This window comes from Populus trichocarpa, chromosome 2 (assembly GCF_000002775.5).
Source record: "Populus trichocarpa isolate Nisqually-1 chromosome 2, P.trichocarpa_v4.1, whole genome shotgun sequence".
In the NCBI taxonomy this organism is placed as follows: domain Eukaryota; kingdom Viridiplantae; phylum Streptophyta; class Magnoliopsida; order Malpighiales; family Salicaceae; genus Populus; species Populus trichocarpa.
In genome coordinates this window covers 20,772,535-20,789,490 of record NC_037286.2, presented here as the reverse complement: position 1 = coordinate 20,789,490, position 16,956 = coordinate 20,772,535, and the positions used below count along the sequence as shown (strand labels likewise).

At 33.4% G+C, this 16,956-nt stretch overlaps 1 protein-coding gene across 2 annotated transcripts; it reads right to left on the bottom strand.

Annotated features, from left to right (window-relative positions):
• Nucleotides 1–6,236: 6,236 nt before the first annotated feature.
• Nucleotides 6,237–9,271, bottom strand: LOC7458267 (rho GDP-dissociation inhibitor 1). 2 transcript variants are annotated; one of them, XM_024595224.2, is made up of 5 exons: nt 8,534–9,271; nt 8,359–8,425; nt 7,814–8,017; nt 7,602–7,726; nt 6,237–6,495 (listed from the first exon to the last, which is right to left on the bottom strand). In XM_024595224.2, the coding sequence occupies exons 1-5, from the start codon at nt 8,795–8,797 to the stop codon at nt 6,418–6,420; spliced, it is 738 nt and encodes a 245-aa protein (XP_024450992.1). In that variant the 5' UTR covers nt 8,798–9,271; the 3' UTR covers nt 6,237–6,417. The 2 variants fall into 2 exon arrangements, with proteins under 2 accessions (XP_024450992.1, XP_002301589.2); XM_002301553.4 differs by having other exon boundaries at nt 7,814–8,032; nt 8,534–9,265.
• Nucleotides 9,272–16,956: the final 7,685 nt, after the last annotated feature.

The following is a 16,956-nucleotide window of genomic DNA, read 5'->3' as shown; positions in this document are numbered from 1 at the left end:
GAAGGGATCTCATATTTCGGATTTGATTAAAGGAGGTCGCCAGAAGGGATCTCATATTTCAGCTTTTGTCAAAAGGAGGTCGCCAGAAGGGATCTCATATTTCAGCTTTAGTTAAAGGGAATCGCCAGATGGGATTCCAGGTTGATCGGGCTACAAACATAGATTTTTTTGGTTCTGGTTAAAGGGGATCGCCAGATGGGATCTCAGGTTAGCCCAACCACACACATGATTTTGGTTCTGGTTAAAGGGGATCGCCAGATGGGATCTCAGGTTAGCCCAACCACACAGATTTTTTGGTTCTGGTTAAAGGGGATCGCCAGATGGGATCTCAGGTTAGCCCAACCACACATAGGATAATGGTTCTGGTTAAAGGGGATCGCCAGATGGGATCTCAGGTTAGCCCAACCACACACAGGATTTTGGTTCTGGTTAAAGGGGATCGCCAGATGGGATCTCAGGTTAGCCCAACCACACAGATTTTTTGGTTCTGGTTAAAGGGGATCGCCAGATGGGATCTCAGGTTAGCCCAACCACACATAGGATAATGGTTCTGGTTAAAGGGGATCGCCAGATGGGATCTCAGGTTAGCCCAACCACACACAGGATTTTGGTTCTGGTTAAAGGGGATCGCCAGATGGGATCTCAGGTTAGCCCAACCACACAGATTTTTTGGTTCTGGTTAAAGGGGATCGCCAGATGGGATCTCAGGTTAGCCCAACCACACATAGGATAATGGTTCTGGTTAAAGGGGATCGCCAGATGGGATCTCAGGTTAGCCCAACCACACACAGAATAATGGTTCTGGTTAAAGGGGATCGCCAGATGGGATCTCAGGTTAGCCCAACCACACACAGCATAATGGTTCTGGTTAAAGAGGATCGCCAGATGGGATCTCAGGTTAGCCCAACCACACACAAGATTTTGGTTCTGGTTAAAGGGGATCGCCAGATGGGATCTCAGGTTAGCCCAACCACACACAGGATTTTGGTTCTGGTTAAAGGGGATCGCCAGATGGGATCTCAGGTTAGCCCAACCGCACACAGGATTTTGGTTCTGGTTAAAGGGGATCGCCAGATGGGATCTCAGGTTAGCCCAACCACACACAGAATAATGGTTCTGGTTAAAGGGGATCGCCAGATGGGATCTCAGGTTAGCCCAACCACACACACGATTTTGGTTCTGGTTAAAGGGGATCGCCAGATGGGATCTCAGGTTAGCCCAACCACACACAGCATATTGGTTCTGGTTAAAGGGGATCACCAGAAGGGATCTCAAGTTAGCCCAACCGTAACATCGATATTAGCTAAGGGAATTCGCCCAGATGGGATTTCAGTGTGGCCAAACTACAAATATGGATTTTTAGTTAAAAGAGATCGCCAGAAGGGATCTCGGATGGAATGCCAGGTTAATCTAATCCAAGTTAGAGGTCAGGGGATCGCCGGATTGGGATCTCAAGATGACTAAGTTTTGATCATTTTTTCGGGTTGAAGGCGAGATGCTCTAAAGACAGTTTCAGATAGATCAAGCTTCGACAATATCAGTTTCGGAAGTTCAGTTTTGTTTATCTTTATAAAACTTACTACGCAAAACCCATGCTGCTCCATAAGCATTATAAAGAGGGGGCATCTGTTGTAATCCATTTTTGGGTCCCCACAAATAAAAAAAATATATAATAATAATAATAAAAAAGAATTTGAACAATGTCGTTTTGACACTGTTCCTCTACCCGCCGCGCGCCCTGCCGAAATCAAGGGAGCCGAACCTCGACAGTCACGCCCAATGGCCGACCAGCCGCATCATGATTTGCTCCCAAGGCGCACTAGCAAAAGGGACCAGCTCCTTTCCCCCCTATAAAAAGGAGAGGCCCCGAAAGAAAGCTACTGTGAGAGGATGGGAGGAGAGGAAACGAGATAGAAAATGGGAAAGTTTGAAACAGGGGAGGGAATTTAAGAGAACAGGAATAGGGAGTGTAGAAGGGGAAGAGGCTTGATAATGAAGAGAAGAGAAAGCGAAACGAAATACCAAGGGGAGTGAACAGTCGAGTCTCGCCACTGCTTGGAGCTGCCATCCGTGAGCCACTACACCGCCACCGGCCTCCACCGCCAGCGAAGCAGTCAGAACAACAAGGCACCGCCTACCTTCCTCTTAGAACCACCACTTGGAAGAAGAAGCAGAGAAGCAAGGTGACAGAAACAGTGAAGCAAAGCAAACAGAAGCCAACCGGGAAGAAAAACAGAGACTAGGGTCTCCGCACGGAGAAGAAGAAGAACCGTGCCTTACCCTCGGGAACCAACACCATCCCAGCCATCCTCCCCAGTAACACGCCAACTGCACCAGCATTGCCAAACGCCACCACCATCCTGCCTCAGCTCATCATCTTCCTCCCATCCGGCGCTGCACCATTTGAAGAAAAGGCAGCACCTGCTCCTCTGCACGGGGAAGAAGGAGTAAACAGCTGCTGTCATTGGACTTTCCAGTCACTGTCATCTTTCTCCCACACGCCGCCGCCACCAGCACCTCCACAAAGCCGCTGCAGAGAAGGAAGAACAAGGTTGACAGAGGGAACAAAGGAAACAGGGGAGAACAGAGATGAAGAAAAAACAGCAGAGAGGAGGAAGAGCAGCCGCGGCAACGCCATCGCCAAACCGGCCACCAGCACCACTGTCAGCCCATCTATCCAAGCTCATCATCTCAGGTAACCCTTCCCGTTATCACCATTTTGGGGTCATCTTCTTGCATGCAGAACGTGCACAGTGCACGTTCTGCAAGCAAGAAAATAATTAGCCGGTTACTGTGCATGCACAGTAACCAGCTAATTAATTAACGGGTTACTGTGCTTATGTACAGTAACCCGGTTACTATGCGTGTACAGTTACTGTTTGTGTGTACAGTACCCCCGATGTACAGTGACCCCGTTTACTGTTGTTTTGGGCTGGAACCCCAGCCCAGCCCATGCTGCTGGGCTGAGTCCAGCCCTGTAGAAAGTAGGCCCAATTTATTTTGGGCTGATTTCGGCCCAGTTTCCTTTTGGGCCGGGTCTGGCCCGTTCGAACAAAAATTCTGCAAAAATTATTTCAAAAAAAAATATGTGATTTTGTTGCAATGTTATTACTGTATTTTGATCAATATCGGTTTGTATTTTATACTGTAAAGATACAAATCCGGTATTAAAATACCCGGTTTTCGTCAAGACATAAAAAAATAAAATAAATTAAAAATGTTTTGTTTTCGTGCATACGGCCTAGTCTCTCCAACATATATATATAAATATTATAACATCATATTTTCACACAACAAAGGAAATTTCAAAAACAATATATGTATTAGCATGCATTTTGGCTTTAATAACCAGTTTATTCAAGCCATGAGAACTAGGCCAATATTTCAAAAATTCTAAAAAATCTTTTTGTCCTCTTTTAGTATATGGGATTACAAATTTATACGTAAAACGTATTCCTGATGTTAAAAATATGATTTTTACATAGACGTTAGAACGGTTAGGTTTTTACCCGATAAGATAAGGACCTCCTTATTGAGGAGGACTTTTCTTGAACTATAGACGGACCAACAACTAGAAATACAATAACACCTTAGCTTTTTTTTATCAGACAATCAAACAATGCAGCTTACCTTAGGTAAGGCGTATTTGGGGTGCTAATACCTTCCCTTTACGCAACCAGTCCCCGTGCCCAATCTCTGAGACCAGTTAGGGTTCCTAGTGACCAAAATACTAGGTGGCGACTCCCACACCATTTTTCACTGCTAAGAGACAAAGAATTCCTTGTCTCCCCATATTTACCAGATATATATATCCCCCCACACATTTTCAAAGAATTCCTGAAAATTATGAATTGCAGGTCCTTTCCATTCACGTCAGGAATAGAATTTATGTTCTTTGACCCTTTTTTTATAAGTTAGGAACTTCAGGATTATTTATGTATTTTATTATGGAGTAATCATATAACCCAAGCATAATAGTATTCTCCTTGTATTAATTCGCATTTGGAATATTATTATGTACTAGTTTATGTTTAGAATGATAAATTGTGTTGTGTTTGTATTTTGAAATTTCAATGCTTGGATGCTTCTCTTAATTACTAATTTATGCATGTTAAATGAGAGGGAAATTGAGTAAATAGATTGTCCTGAGTATATTCCTATATAAATTGAATAATTGAGTTGGACTAATTGCGGATATGTTTATGGTTGGGATGCGAATACAAAATGCGTGCAGGGTAAATTGTCGATAACTTAAGATCTCCCGATATAGGGGAGACTCTGCTGAAATTTCATTAGAAATTTTGGTGAACTCAATGTAAAATCCTAAAACACCAAAATTATTTTTTTCCCCATTTACTCATGTGAAAGATAAATTGTTTAACCAACGAGGTTGTTACAATTCTCTTATACCTAGGTATCGAAACATTTGTGTATGGTCAGTTTGCAACAAAATTTAACTCAGAATTGAAACATTAATCAAATGAAATAAAAAAGAGCCCAAATTTAATATATAGTGTGATTTCACCCCAAATAACTAGTAATTCAATTTTGAAGTGATTTCAAGATGGTTTGATTCAGTTTCTCTATTTTTTGTGTTTTCATGACAAAATTCAAACTAGCTTGAATAACATCTATTTTTTTCTTCTTTTTTTTTCTACTTTTTATGTTCTGATATGTTTAGGGATAATAAAAAAAAATAGAACAAAACTTTTTCTGGTAATAAAAAGCTGAAAACACAAAGAGAAGTAGAAAACTAAAAAAACAACAACTAAACTCATGGAACACAAAGAAAACAAAATTTTTAGAAAGATATGACCTAATTTCAGTGTCTAGCTCTGGTAACAACTGATGTGAACCTCATGATCACATAATCATGCAACTCATAACAAGATTGACAATGAATCCTGAAAAGTCAAAATAAATCTAATAGGAGTGTGACATAATAAAAATCTGTTCTAAGACACCAACACTATTGGATTAAGAACCCCTACCCTATAAATTTCAATTCATGAGCGAGAAGTGTAAGGAAAACGTCATAAAGTCAGTTAATCTTCGATAAGTTGATTTAGTTCATTAGAGAACCAAAAAATACGAGAATCTCTCTCACACAAGCCGAATAAATTTGGCAGTGATAATATTATTAAGTCTTAATATTTTATCCTTATAAAGAATATTCATTCTCTTGAAAATAATTTAAAAAAAACCCTAATGCTAATGAATCAGACATGCACCCAATTAAATAGAGCCCAAATTAATTAAAATCAGGTTTAGAAATAATAAAATAAATAAAATAACAGTAAAAATTATTTTCACCCTTTATCACATATGATAGTGAAAAATATCTAAGATAAATAATTGTTGAAGAATTCTTGGTGAACAAAAGTCAGATGCCTTGTAAAATAAAAATTAGTTTCTAACCAATTAATTCTTCTTGTTTGATATGAAATCTTTGTAAAATAAGTAATCCAAAGACTATACATAAGTTTCCAATAACATTAAAAACTCCTTGTAGTGAATGAAATTCATAACTCTTAAGGAAACAATGTTTTTTTTTTGTTTTTACACTTTGCTGGCAGATTTTAGACCCAACTTTAAACACATCATTCTCTCTTGTCCGGATAAATTAGTGGGCATATCATGTATAGTTGAAAATACATGTCTAGTTTCCAATCCAATTAGAATCACATCCAAACTCCTCTTATAGCTTTAAATATGACTCGAAAAGTAGACAAAGGTCTACACTAATATATTTGAACTTTTTTAACCTAAGTCTCTTGACTATGCTCATCGAACTTCTTTTGGATTCACTTTGTTTTAGGCTATAAAATATACGTAATGAATACTTTTAATGGATCTTTTGATGTCAAAGCCAAGATTGCATCATTGATATAGTTTTATCGTGGTGATAATGTGATATAATTTTTTTTATATAAAACAAAGTGATATAAAGCAAGAAGAAAGAACTAGAGAGAAAATAAAATATGATGAGAAGCAAAAAGATCTCACTAAATCATGTTGAAATGGCCTATATTTATAAGCCAAAAGATACATTAGTAATAAATCTATACACAATCTACTTGTAGGAGAGAAATAAACAACGTAAAGGGAGATGAGTATCCATTTAATAATATACTCATATCAGAGTTCAAATTTACCCAAAAAAAAAAAAAGAGACATGAAAGTATGTCCCAGCTACATTGTTTAATACCAGAAAAAAGAATTGAAGAAGACACGTATAGCTTAATACTAAAATATTCTGTAAAAAAACTTAAACAAAATATTATTGTGATAACTGACCACAGAGATGATTAAACATTGGCTGAAGAGGGAAGAAGGCTTGGAGCTAATGAAGGTCAAGAAAATTAATTAATTAAGGTCGGTGTGTGAATTGCTTGTTGGAAAATTGCTGCTGATCATTTAAGTAGCAGCCCATTCTTTTCGAATGTCGAAGGTGTAGTTGATCTCCAAGTAGCACTTGTTATCATCATCAAGAAACTGAGGAAGTTCAAAGAAATAAATAAAAATAAAAAAAGTTAGGACAAAGGGGAGATGCTATGTTGTAATTTGCAGCAGTTTGCAATTCAAGGACATCTAGTTGATGGCGTTCATTAACAGATGACTGAAATGAAAATACTTTAAAACAAATATTATTAGAAAATAATAAGTTAATATAAAAATATATTAATTTGATATGTTAGTGTTTGTAATACTTTAATTTAATTAGATAATATTGTTAGAAAATACAACCTAATACAAAACAAACATGTTATATTATACTATAATCATACATTTTAAATCATATAGATTATAAAATTAGGATATCAAAGAAAATAAATTGATTTTCAATATTCTTCAAACACAAAAAATATTTGATAAAAATAAAAATAAAAATACTATTTTAAAAAAGTTAATAACTCAAAATGTATTATTTTCTAACTTATTTTATTTGCAATGTTCAAAGATTAGATTTTTAGCTTATTTTTCATTATACAACTAAACATATTAATAAATTTTACTTTAAAAAATATTTAACAAGTTTTAAAAATAAAAAAATATTAATAAATTTTAATTAAATGTCTATAATATTATATTTAAAATATTTATATTATATGTTTAGTTATATTTTATAAAATAAACTATATATAAATATATGATATAATAAAATCATTAATAAGTGTTTTTACAACTCATTTTTTATGGGATAGCCAAATATTAGAAAATCTTTTACAATTTATGACATTATAAAATACTATAAAATAATTTATTTTTTAAAAATTTATTTTTTATAAAAACTAATTTTTTTGAAAAAATACTCCCCAACAAACAAAACAAAAAAAATACATAAGATATCAACTCAAAGATAGGGTAGGGTAGTGTGTAAAGCACCCGAGCAAGAAATGACTTGTGTTTGCTTTAAGAGAGTTGCTACCTTACTTTTTAATAATCCATGAACTTTAGTACATTTCCACAATGAATTCCAGAATTAAGATTATAATTAAGGGGAATGTCATTCATAAAATTACCTAGTAGCAGTGAATTACTCTTTCACAGCTTCTGGCACATTTTTTAACTTTAAAGTAAAGACGAGGGATTGAACAAACCTTTGACCTTGCCGAATATGATCCTCTAGCAAAAATGCCCGAGGGCGTGGTCTCTTGTGCGTTCATATGGGTGTAAGGCTCTGGCTGAGGACTATAGGTTCCAAGCATTTCTTTTGAGCTGTCCACTGAATTGATAAAAACCATTATAAAGGGGAAACATTCAAGTGTTTGAAACTCGAGTTTTGGCGTGAGTTAGGATGTCGATAGCTCACCCTTGAGGCCTGTTTTCCAGACAGTGTTGGTGTATTTCAGGCCAGATACAATGTTATTGCTGACTTGGAAGGAGAATTTGAGGTTGTAGGGACTGCCTTCTTTCAATGTAAACCATAAGCCTCTGGGCCTCCCGTTCTCGGGAATAGAAAGTACAATGTCAGGTCTGCCAGGAGAGAGGATTGACAGGCTAAGAAATTTCACATCTGGTTCAAGTGTTTCTGCAATTAGTAAAAGAAAAACAAGATTTACTAAAAGCAATGGGGAGATTATTAGAAAAGAAGCTATATATCGCCTGTGTATACATGCAGATACCTAATCATTAATTTTCTCTGTTACACCACTAGCTAACAAAATATACGGTGCAAGAATTTTTCATGTACACAAGGAAAGGACTTCAAGATTCTTTGCATGAACACATAATTATGAAAATGAAAACGAATAGAAACCAAGATTTATTTGAAGAATTAAAAAAAAAAACAGAATCCAACAAACTCACAAAATTTAGATAGGGAAAAAGAAAGTATACGTGACAGCTAGGGAGTACCTCCAATGGTGTTCAAATCCACACTCCCAAGAAGCTGCTCCTTCCATTTCCTCAAGCTCTCATCATCCTGAACTTCCAAAATCCACACACCAACATATGAAAAACGGATTAGCAAATACATTTCCATAATTTAAATGCAATGGCGGCAAAGAAAATTAAAGAAACAAGAAAAAACCTTGTCTTTTTCAAGTTGTTCTTTGAGGGTGTACTGTGGACCTAGCTGAATTTTGTTACTTCCGCCCTCATCATCTTCCTCCTCGTGATCAGTTGCATACAAAGAAGTCTCACTCTCACTCATCTGCCTTTCTGTCCTCTCTCCTCCATCATGATCCTCATCATTTGTCTTCATAACCCCACTATTATCTCCTCCTATCATCTTGTTATTGTCGTCAAACTCCATGTTTCTCGAACTCGATGCAGATCCAATAGCCAAAGACATCAACTTTATGATCAACCAAAAATGTATAAAGAGTGAACACAAAAACGTTAAAAGAAAGACTACATGTAAGAATTTGTTATGTCTTGGAAGAAAGAGAAAGATTAAAGAGAATCCAAAATGGGAGCAAAAGGACTTAGATTTTTGTTGTGTTAGAAGAAACGATGTGAGGAAAGAACTAAAACTGTTTTTATCTTAAGGAGAGGAGACCCCATCAAATAAGAGAGACAAGAAAAGACCCACAATCCAGAAACAAAAGATCAGCAAAAGACAAAAGAGATGGAAAAAATAATAATTGGGTTCGTCTTGTCTCCTGGCTTTCCTGTTGTTTCTTTATTTTTTTTTCTTGTGGATTGTTTCGAGAGATTCTCAAAACAATTTGAGATAGCTCTCTAGAGAGATTGAGAGGCCAAAAGATTGGGTAATATGAGGAAGATAAGAAGAAGGTCATGTGGTGATCCGAAAGACGAGAGAGAGAGAGAGAGAGAGAGAGAGAGAGAGAGAGCATGAAAGTTACTATTGGGACATGGTGTGTCGACGTACTTTGATGGAACTCAGCCTAAGATTGAGGGTGATGATAGCTGTGCGTTTTGACTCTTTCTTTAAATATTTTTGTAAATAATCTACCAAGAAAACAAAATCTAGATGAGTACAGTTCATGGAATGTGATTGATGCGGGTGATTTCATAACCACAATTCCATTCACGAATTTAGTAACAGTCCGTCCTCTCTTTTAGATTAATTGTATCACTCTGACATCCCAGATTGAAACTAGGTTTATCTTTTCTAGTGTAAAAACATACTTTTTACACTAGACCAGAGTACCCATGAAAATTTCATTTCTTTCCATCTAACCTGAGCTTTACTTATTCGTTCAACCATCGTTTCTTTGCAATGCATGAATAAAACAATGGGTTTGATCATCTTAAAGGGTTCAGGTTTCTTTAAGCTTAGATTTTGTGTTCAATGTAGTAGAAAAAAAATTAAAAGAATAACTAGTCCTAGGAATTAACTATGACTAGCCTTGGTGTCTTAGTTTTGCCACAACGCTAGATTATTTTTTTGTACAAAAAATAATATTCAATTGTTTTAAGCGTGTTTTAAAAAGAAAAAAGAAAATGTGCCACTTAGATTATAGATATGATTGGATTGAATAAATTGAGTTTATTTTAATTATACAAAAAATAAAAAATGATAGTAAATGGATCAAATTTAAAAATAAAAGTGATTAGAATAACTTGAAGAAAAAATATATTTTTTAAAAGGAGACAAATGATGTATATCAATTCACAGCCCATTAAATACAAAAGAATAAAATGGGGTAAAAAAAGATATAAAAAAACAATCCTGGTTGACCCGAGTTATCATGACAAACATGTAACCTCAATAATCAAGGTTGGGTCAACTAATGATATCTCATCAAACTCATGACCCTGATCATGAAATTGAAATAACTCAATAAAAAAAATAAAGAGAATTATAATTAAAGCCTTAAAAAAATCGTGTTAACTATTCAAATTCATGACCCAGATCACTAGACCTGAAGCATCATATTTAGAAAAACCATAAATTTCAATCCTTGATCAATCAAATATTGAAGAATAAAATTGAAAAAAGAAATTCAAATATACAAAAGAATTTAAAAATAACAATTTAAAAAATAAGGGTTAAAATTAAAATACAAAATAACTTTTATATTTGATTGAAATGTGAAATAAAAAATAAATTTCAATTTAGCAAAAGGAACCATAAAAATCAAAAGAATGAGAATTAAGATTGACATAAAAAATAAAAATAATTTTTTTTCTTGAAGGGTGAAATTGAATAGAATAATAACTTTTACAAAAGAGCCAAGAAATAAAAAGAAATAAAAACATTGAGGACCAAATTAAAAAACAATACTATCAATTTGGATTGAAAGATGAAATTAAAACCAATAAAACTTTCACAAAAGAGCCAAGGGAAAAAAATAAAAATTAAAAGAATAAAGACCAAAAAAGATAATATAATATTTGATAAATTGGGATTGAATGATGAAATTAAAAACAAATCAAACTTCTACAAAAGTGCAAAGAAAAAAAATTAGAAATAAAAAAATAAAGACTGAAGTTGAAATATCAACAACGAAAAAAGTCAAGCTATAATTTTTGAGCTAGGCGAGAGACAAAAAGGAAAAAAAAGGTCAAATTAGACCACCAATCCAACATGCACCTCTTCATAGGGAAGAGGACAAGATGACGCTTCCAACAACAACACAAAAAGGCATTTTTGGAAGGCAAGAGGTGTCGCACGCGCCGTTCAAAGTGCGTCGGTGCCTCTAGATGCGTCACACATGCCTTTTCTTGGTTTTTTTTTAGCCAAATACCAAATTGTCCCTGATCTTACTTTATAAAGACAAACATTATAAAAAGACAAAAAAAAAGCCCTTTAACTCCAGGTTTAAATTTTTTGTTTTTAAGGGTATTTTTGTCATTTCACTATGCATTTTAATTATTTATTATTTTTTATATTTGGTAAAATACCAAATGCCTAGGCTGACATTATAATAACAAAAAAATCATTATAAAAATACGAAAATGCCCTTTGACGGTAGGTTTAAATTTTTTGTTTTCAAGAATATTTTGGTCTTTTCACTGTGCAATTATAATGGAAAAAGACTTATTTATGCCCGATCAATTTTATAATGAAAATTGGGACATCTAAAAAGACTTGAATGCCCTTAAAGATTAATGTTATCTTTTTTTAGATGAAAAAGCAAAAACATCATATTACATTATTCAAGTAAAGGATATTTCTTAAGTGTGGAGCTCCCGTGTATTTGAAATAGGTTTTAGCTTCTTTTAATTAGAGTCGAGGCCTTGTCACACGTTGAATGGAGAGGTTGCCAAATAAATTGTATTGGTAAATGGTAATCATGATTTGATTTGATTCGATGATTATTGGTCATTAGTAACAAGTAGTAAATCAGCACGTCAACTGTAGTTAGAAAAAGAAAACCTTCCTAGTGAAATCTTATCTGTTTGTCGCGTGCTGAAGAGAGTGCTTTTATATTTTCCCTCTCCATAGACTCTGGCTAGAATTAGAAGATTCAAATTGTGAAGGCAAAATAATCTGCTTACTAATTTGTTGGTTGATTTTGAAGGCCCGTGCGCTGTGAAAGAGCAAAAGGCTTCGGTATGCTTTGATCTCTTGCTTGGGCAGCCAACCCATCGAAGTTCACAGGGCATTTGAAGCTCGATTACTGACTAGAGATTGCACTTGGGCCAACTATGGATCTTCAACATGGCTTTTCCGTGTACAGTGGACTGGTAGCTAGATGATGGAATATTATTCAAATGCATCTCATCACATTTTAAGTCCTTTTTTCAATTTAATTCCTAATTATCTAATAACTTTTCAATTTATGATGGAATTTCATCCAACCCAGACCTAATGCAGGCCAACCGGGGAGAGAATAAGGGCAGGGAAAAGAAAAACGATAGTTGACAGACCTGGTTAGTGCATTGTTATCGTGCACATGACCCAAGTCGTGATTTATGTGTTAAACCCGGGTTGATCGGGGTGATTCAAAGTTTCTCAGGCTATGTAAAAAAATCGAGTCAAAATATTTCAAGGTTGACTCGTTAGGTCGAGTTTAATGATATTGAAGAAGAGTTCCCCATGGCCTATCCTTTTTTTTTTAAGCTCACGAAAACAACGCCACGTGTAATTTTACTCTCCTAGATTTGTTTATATTCAAATCAGGTTTTAACCAGTTTATCTTTGTATGTTATGAGATTACAATTAGTGTTTTATTGTCATAACTCAATTCTTACCCCCTAAAAAAATTCAAAAAAAAATTATCAAAGAAAAAAAAGTTTCCTAGTCAAAATTTCCCAAAAATTGTTACTTATAAAATATGCAGTTGAAAAAGAAATAAAAAAAAAATAATAAAAAAAACAGAAAGGAGAGGTAGAAAAAAAAGAAAACAATTGAGAAAAAAATAAGCAATTAGGGGGTTAATGTGAAGAAAAATTGAGAAAAGGGTTGAAATTGGTAAGATAATTGAAAATTAGAAAGTTAAAAACTATATTGGAAAAGACATAGAAGGGGGGGGGGGCATTTTTAATGCATTCAGGGGTGAAATTAAGAAAACAAATAAAAGAAAAATGATTGAAATTTGTGAAAAATTAAAGATTGGAAAGCTAAGGACCAAATTAAAAGAAATAGGGAAGTTAAAGGACAATAAAATGTGAAGAAATTGAGACAAAAAGGCTGAAATTGGCTAAAAATAAAAAAATTAGAAAGCTAAGGACCAAATTGAAAGACAAATGAAGGTTAAGGGATAAGAAAAATGCAATTAGGGGATGAAATTATGATGAAACTGAGAGGAAATGAGTGAAATTTACTAGAAATCAGAATTTTAAAAGCCAATAACCGAAATGAAAAAGATGTCAAAATTGAAAGGCTATTTTTTTAGGAAAACAAATTAAAAGAAAAGGGTTGAAATTAGCTAAAATTTGAAAATTAGAAAGCCAATGACTGAATTGGAAAATGTGCTAATATTGAGGGATCTTTTTTTAATCAATTAAGGAATAAATTGAAAGAAATATTGAGAAAAAGGTCAAAATTAGATGAAAATAAAAATAAAATAAAAAGTCAAGGATCTAAATGGAAAAGACAGAAAACTTGGAGGGCCCTGTTGAAAAAACAAAAACTTCCCTTTTAATCAAAACGACATCGTTTTGAAAATAAGGCCAACGAATCGAAACGATGTTGTTTTGGTGTATGGTAAAAAAACATTTTCTTCTCTAGCACGATCTGCAACTTTTCTTCAGGTTTTTTGACTGACTTTAGGCACTCATTTCTCTCTCCCACACCATTGAAAAAGGCCAAAAAACAAGTCATCTCCTCCACTGTATATGTACTTCATGTTCAACCAAAAAACACATGCTCTAACCCTTTAAATTCATTGAAAAACTAGTGCAAAAATCCCAACTCAAGCATACTTTGTCAAAAGGGTACAACTGTTATGGATGGTTAAGATTGACCTAAGAAAATCAATGGCCATAATCAAAGTAAGAAGCTTCATCCTTACCTCTAAATAAAGGGGAAAAGAAAGAAATAAAGAAACCAAAGCTAGAGAGAGAAAATACCAAGTGTGTAAAATTATTATATCGTGTTTTTATGTATTCAAGTGTGTAAAAATTCATTTTTTGAAATGAGTTACTATTTATTCATGAATTTTATATTTTATTTGGATAATTAAAAAAACATCTTATAGTTTGATTATGTTTTTACTTTCCTGCTGTACTTTGAGAAATTACACTTTACGTCTTATGATGTGAACCTGAAGGGTAAGAACCCTTAAACCAACAAACAAGATAAAAACAACCAAGAAAGATAAAATCAAATTGAAGATAAAAACTCAACGCAATTATTACTTTGAACCGAAGAATTGAAGTTATTGAATGAATGACCTTCTAACCCGTTGATTATAGATAATCAAGAACTAGAAGTATAAATATGAATATGAATGCCACAAAGATAGTTAATCTTTGATTAGTTTTGAAGCGTTTAATGACAAACCAAGAGTATGAGCGACCTCGCCACATACAAAATATTATTCTGAAAATAATCCAAATCTTTTTTTGTTTAACCCTTCAAACAAGTTATTTATAGTTTACAAAATAAACAAACCCTAATAGACTAATTAGATGACATTAAAACCCAATTTAAAAAAATAACTTTAGGCTTCTAAAATAAATAACAAATACTTAAAATTAAAATAATTAAACAAACTATCGTATGTCCATAAAAACATTGGCCTAAATAAAAAACAATTAGCCTAAATAATCTCCCTTACATAAGATAGCTGAAGTTTGTACCATTTGAAAAGTCTTAACCAACTTTGACTCTATAGAATTAAATAGTTGTTGCCTTGATATACTTGGGCTATTAAAAATCCAAAACTTGTTGACTATGAAATTAATTCTCCTTATATTGCTTATATGTTGTCCTTTCCCTGCATGAGAACCTTGCCAATTAATTAATCTCAAATTGCTAGTTGAATATTTAACAAATAAAGAATTCTATGTTGTAGTCTCTATTATGCAGCCCAAATAAAGAATCCTTGTCTTTGTAAGAGAACCACAAACCTTATGGAAACAAATAACCTTTATTGTAATCTTCAAACTTGATTTAGCTCAAATATCTTGAATAAACCTATTAAGTGCTTCTTTAATCCTCTTGACCTTTGACCTTGTAATTGGCCTAATCGTTACATGCAATGTTTCCTTTTAATTCTGATTGTTTCCTTTCTCATAAAAAATATTTGACCTTAAATCATTACCTGCATCAAATAGAAAAAGATTATAAATATTAAAAGTAGCACTAATACTATACTCACTTGGAAGATCCATTTTATATGCACTGTCATTGATTCATTTAGGAACTTGGAATTGACCATCTTCTTTAGGTTGCAACTTAAATCTCTTATGAGTTGGAAATCTTTCCTTCCTTATATACACCAAAACCAAATCACCTAGTTCAAATATAACACATCTATAACCTTTATTAGCTTTAAATATATAGTTATAAGACCAATAATTTTCTTAATAATTTTAGTAAGTGGTGAATAATGTACAAAAATATTTGGCAAACCATTCATAAAAATATCAAAACTAGCCAAAACATATACTTTACCATTAGAAACACCATGAATGTGCAATACATCCTCATAATCCTGAAACAAAGAGAAAACAACACAAATTTGTATATGATTCTTAGTATAAATAAATTATTAATAACACTCTTTTTTTGCATAACAACTTTTATGCTTTTTTGTTTTTCCCTTAAACTCTCTTTTCTCAGTTCTTATTTCCCTTCTCTCTTTCTTTCTCAACTCTCAACCAACTCTCTATTCTTTTCTCTCTTGGTCAAATTTGACTTCTTTCTCTTCTAAAAACTCACGACATTCTTTGAATTTTCACTCCCCCAGCCTCACTTCCTCTTTTCAATTTCAATTGGTCCTCATAAACCTATTTTGGTGACAATGATACAAGAGTGATAAATTTTCCATCTTTTACAAAAGAATATTTATTTCTAAACCCATCATTTTCAACCTTCTTATCAAACTATCGCAACCCCTCTAATAATAAATGACTAATATACATAGAAACTACATCACACAAGACTTCATCACTATATCTCCCAATCAAAAACAAAAACAAAAACTATTTATTAACCTTCACATCACCATATTCATTTAACCACTAAAGTCTATAAGGTTGATGATGCTTTGTTATATTCAAATTCAACTTCCTAACAAGTGTAGTATTAACAACATTAGCATAACTTGCATCATCTATAATCATACTACTTATCTTATTACTGATGTGATATCTTTTAAGGAATATATTCTCCTTTTATGGAATATATTTTCCTTTTATTGCTTTAAATCATCCTTTTAATCTGCACATTTAATGCTTGCCTAATCACAAGTGATTCACCCTTAACCAAATATTTTGTATTTCCATCACTAGCATACTCAAGTGGTGGCATCTCTTCATCATTGCTATCACTTTAAAACATTATATGACATATTTCCATACATAAAAAATACTTATTATCATGATTATTAGTTGTTTAAGTATCAAATGTATCTCTAATATCAATGAAGACTTCTTCTCTTTTCTTTTTTTCTTTTAGGTGGGTTAGTTTTAGCTCCTATATTTGACTTTGTTTTGGAAGCCCTCTCTTTCCTATAATTCAGTCTCCATGTCGAAAAGGAACCAACATTCTAAACTTGCCATGTATTGACATTCCTCTTAAGTTGTCATTCCACCTTTATAGCCAAATGCATCATATTTTCTAACTCAATCACATTCATTATCCCATTGTTCAAACCATTCATAAACTTAGTCAAAGTAGCTTCTTGATCCTCCTCTACATTTTACAGAATTATAGTTACTTCCATATTCTTATGGTAGTCCTCTACACTTTTAGAAACCTGAGTTAGACTTTGTAACTTATCATATAAATCCAAATAATTATGTTCTAACATAAATCTCTTTTTCATGATTGCCTATATCTTATCCCTTTTGTCAGTAGGCTATTCATAATTTCTTTTCCTACTCAAAATAAGTTAATCCCACCAAATTATAACATAATTAGTAAATTCA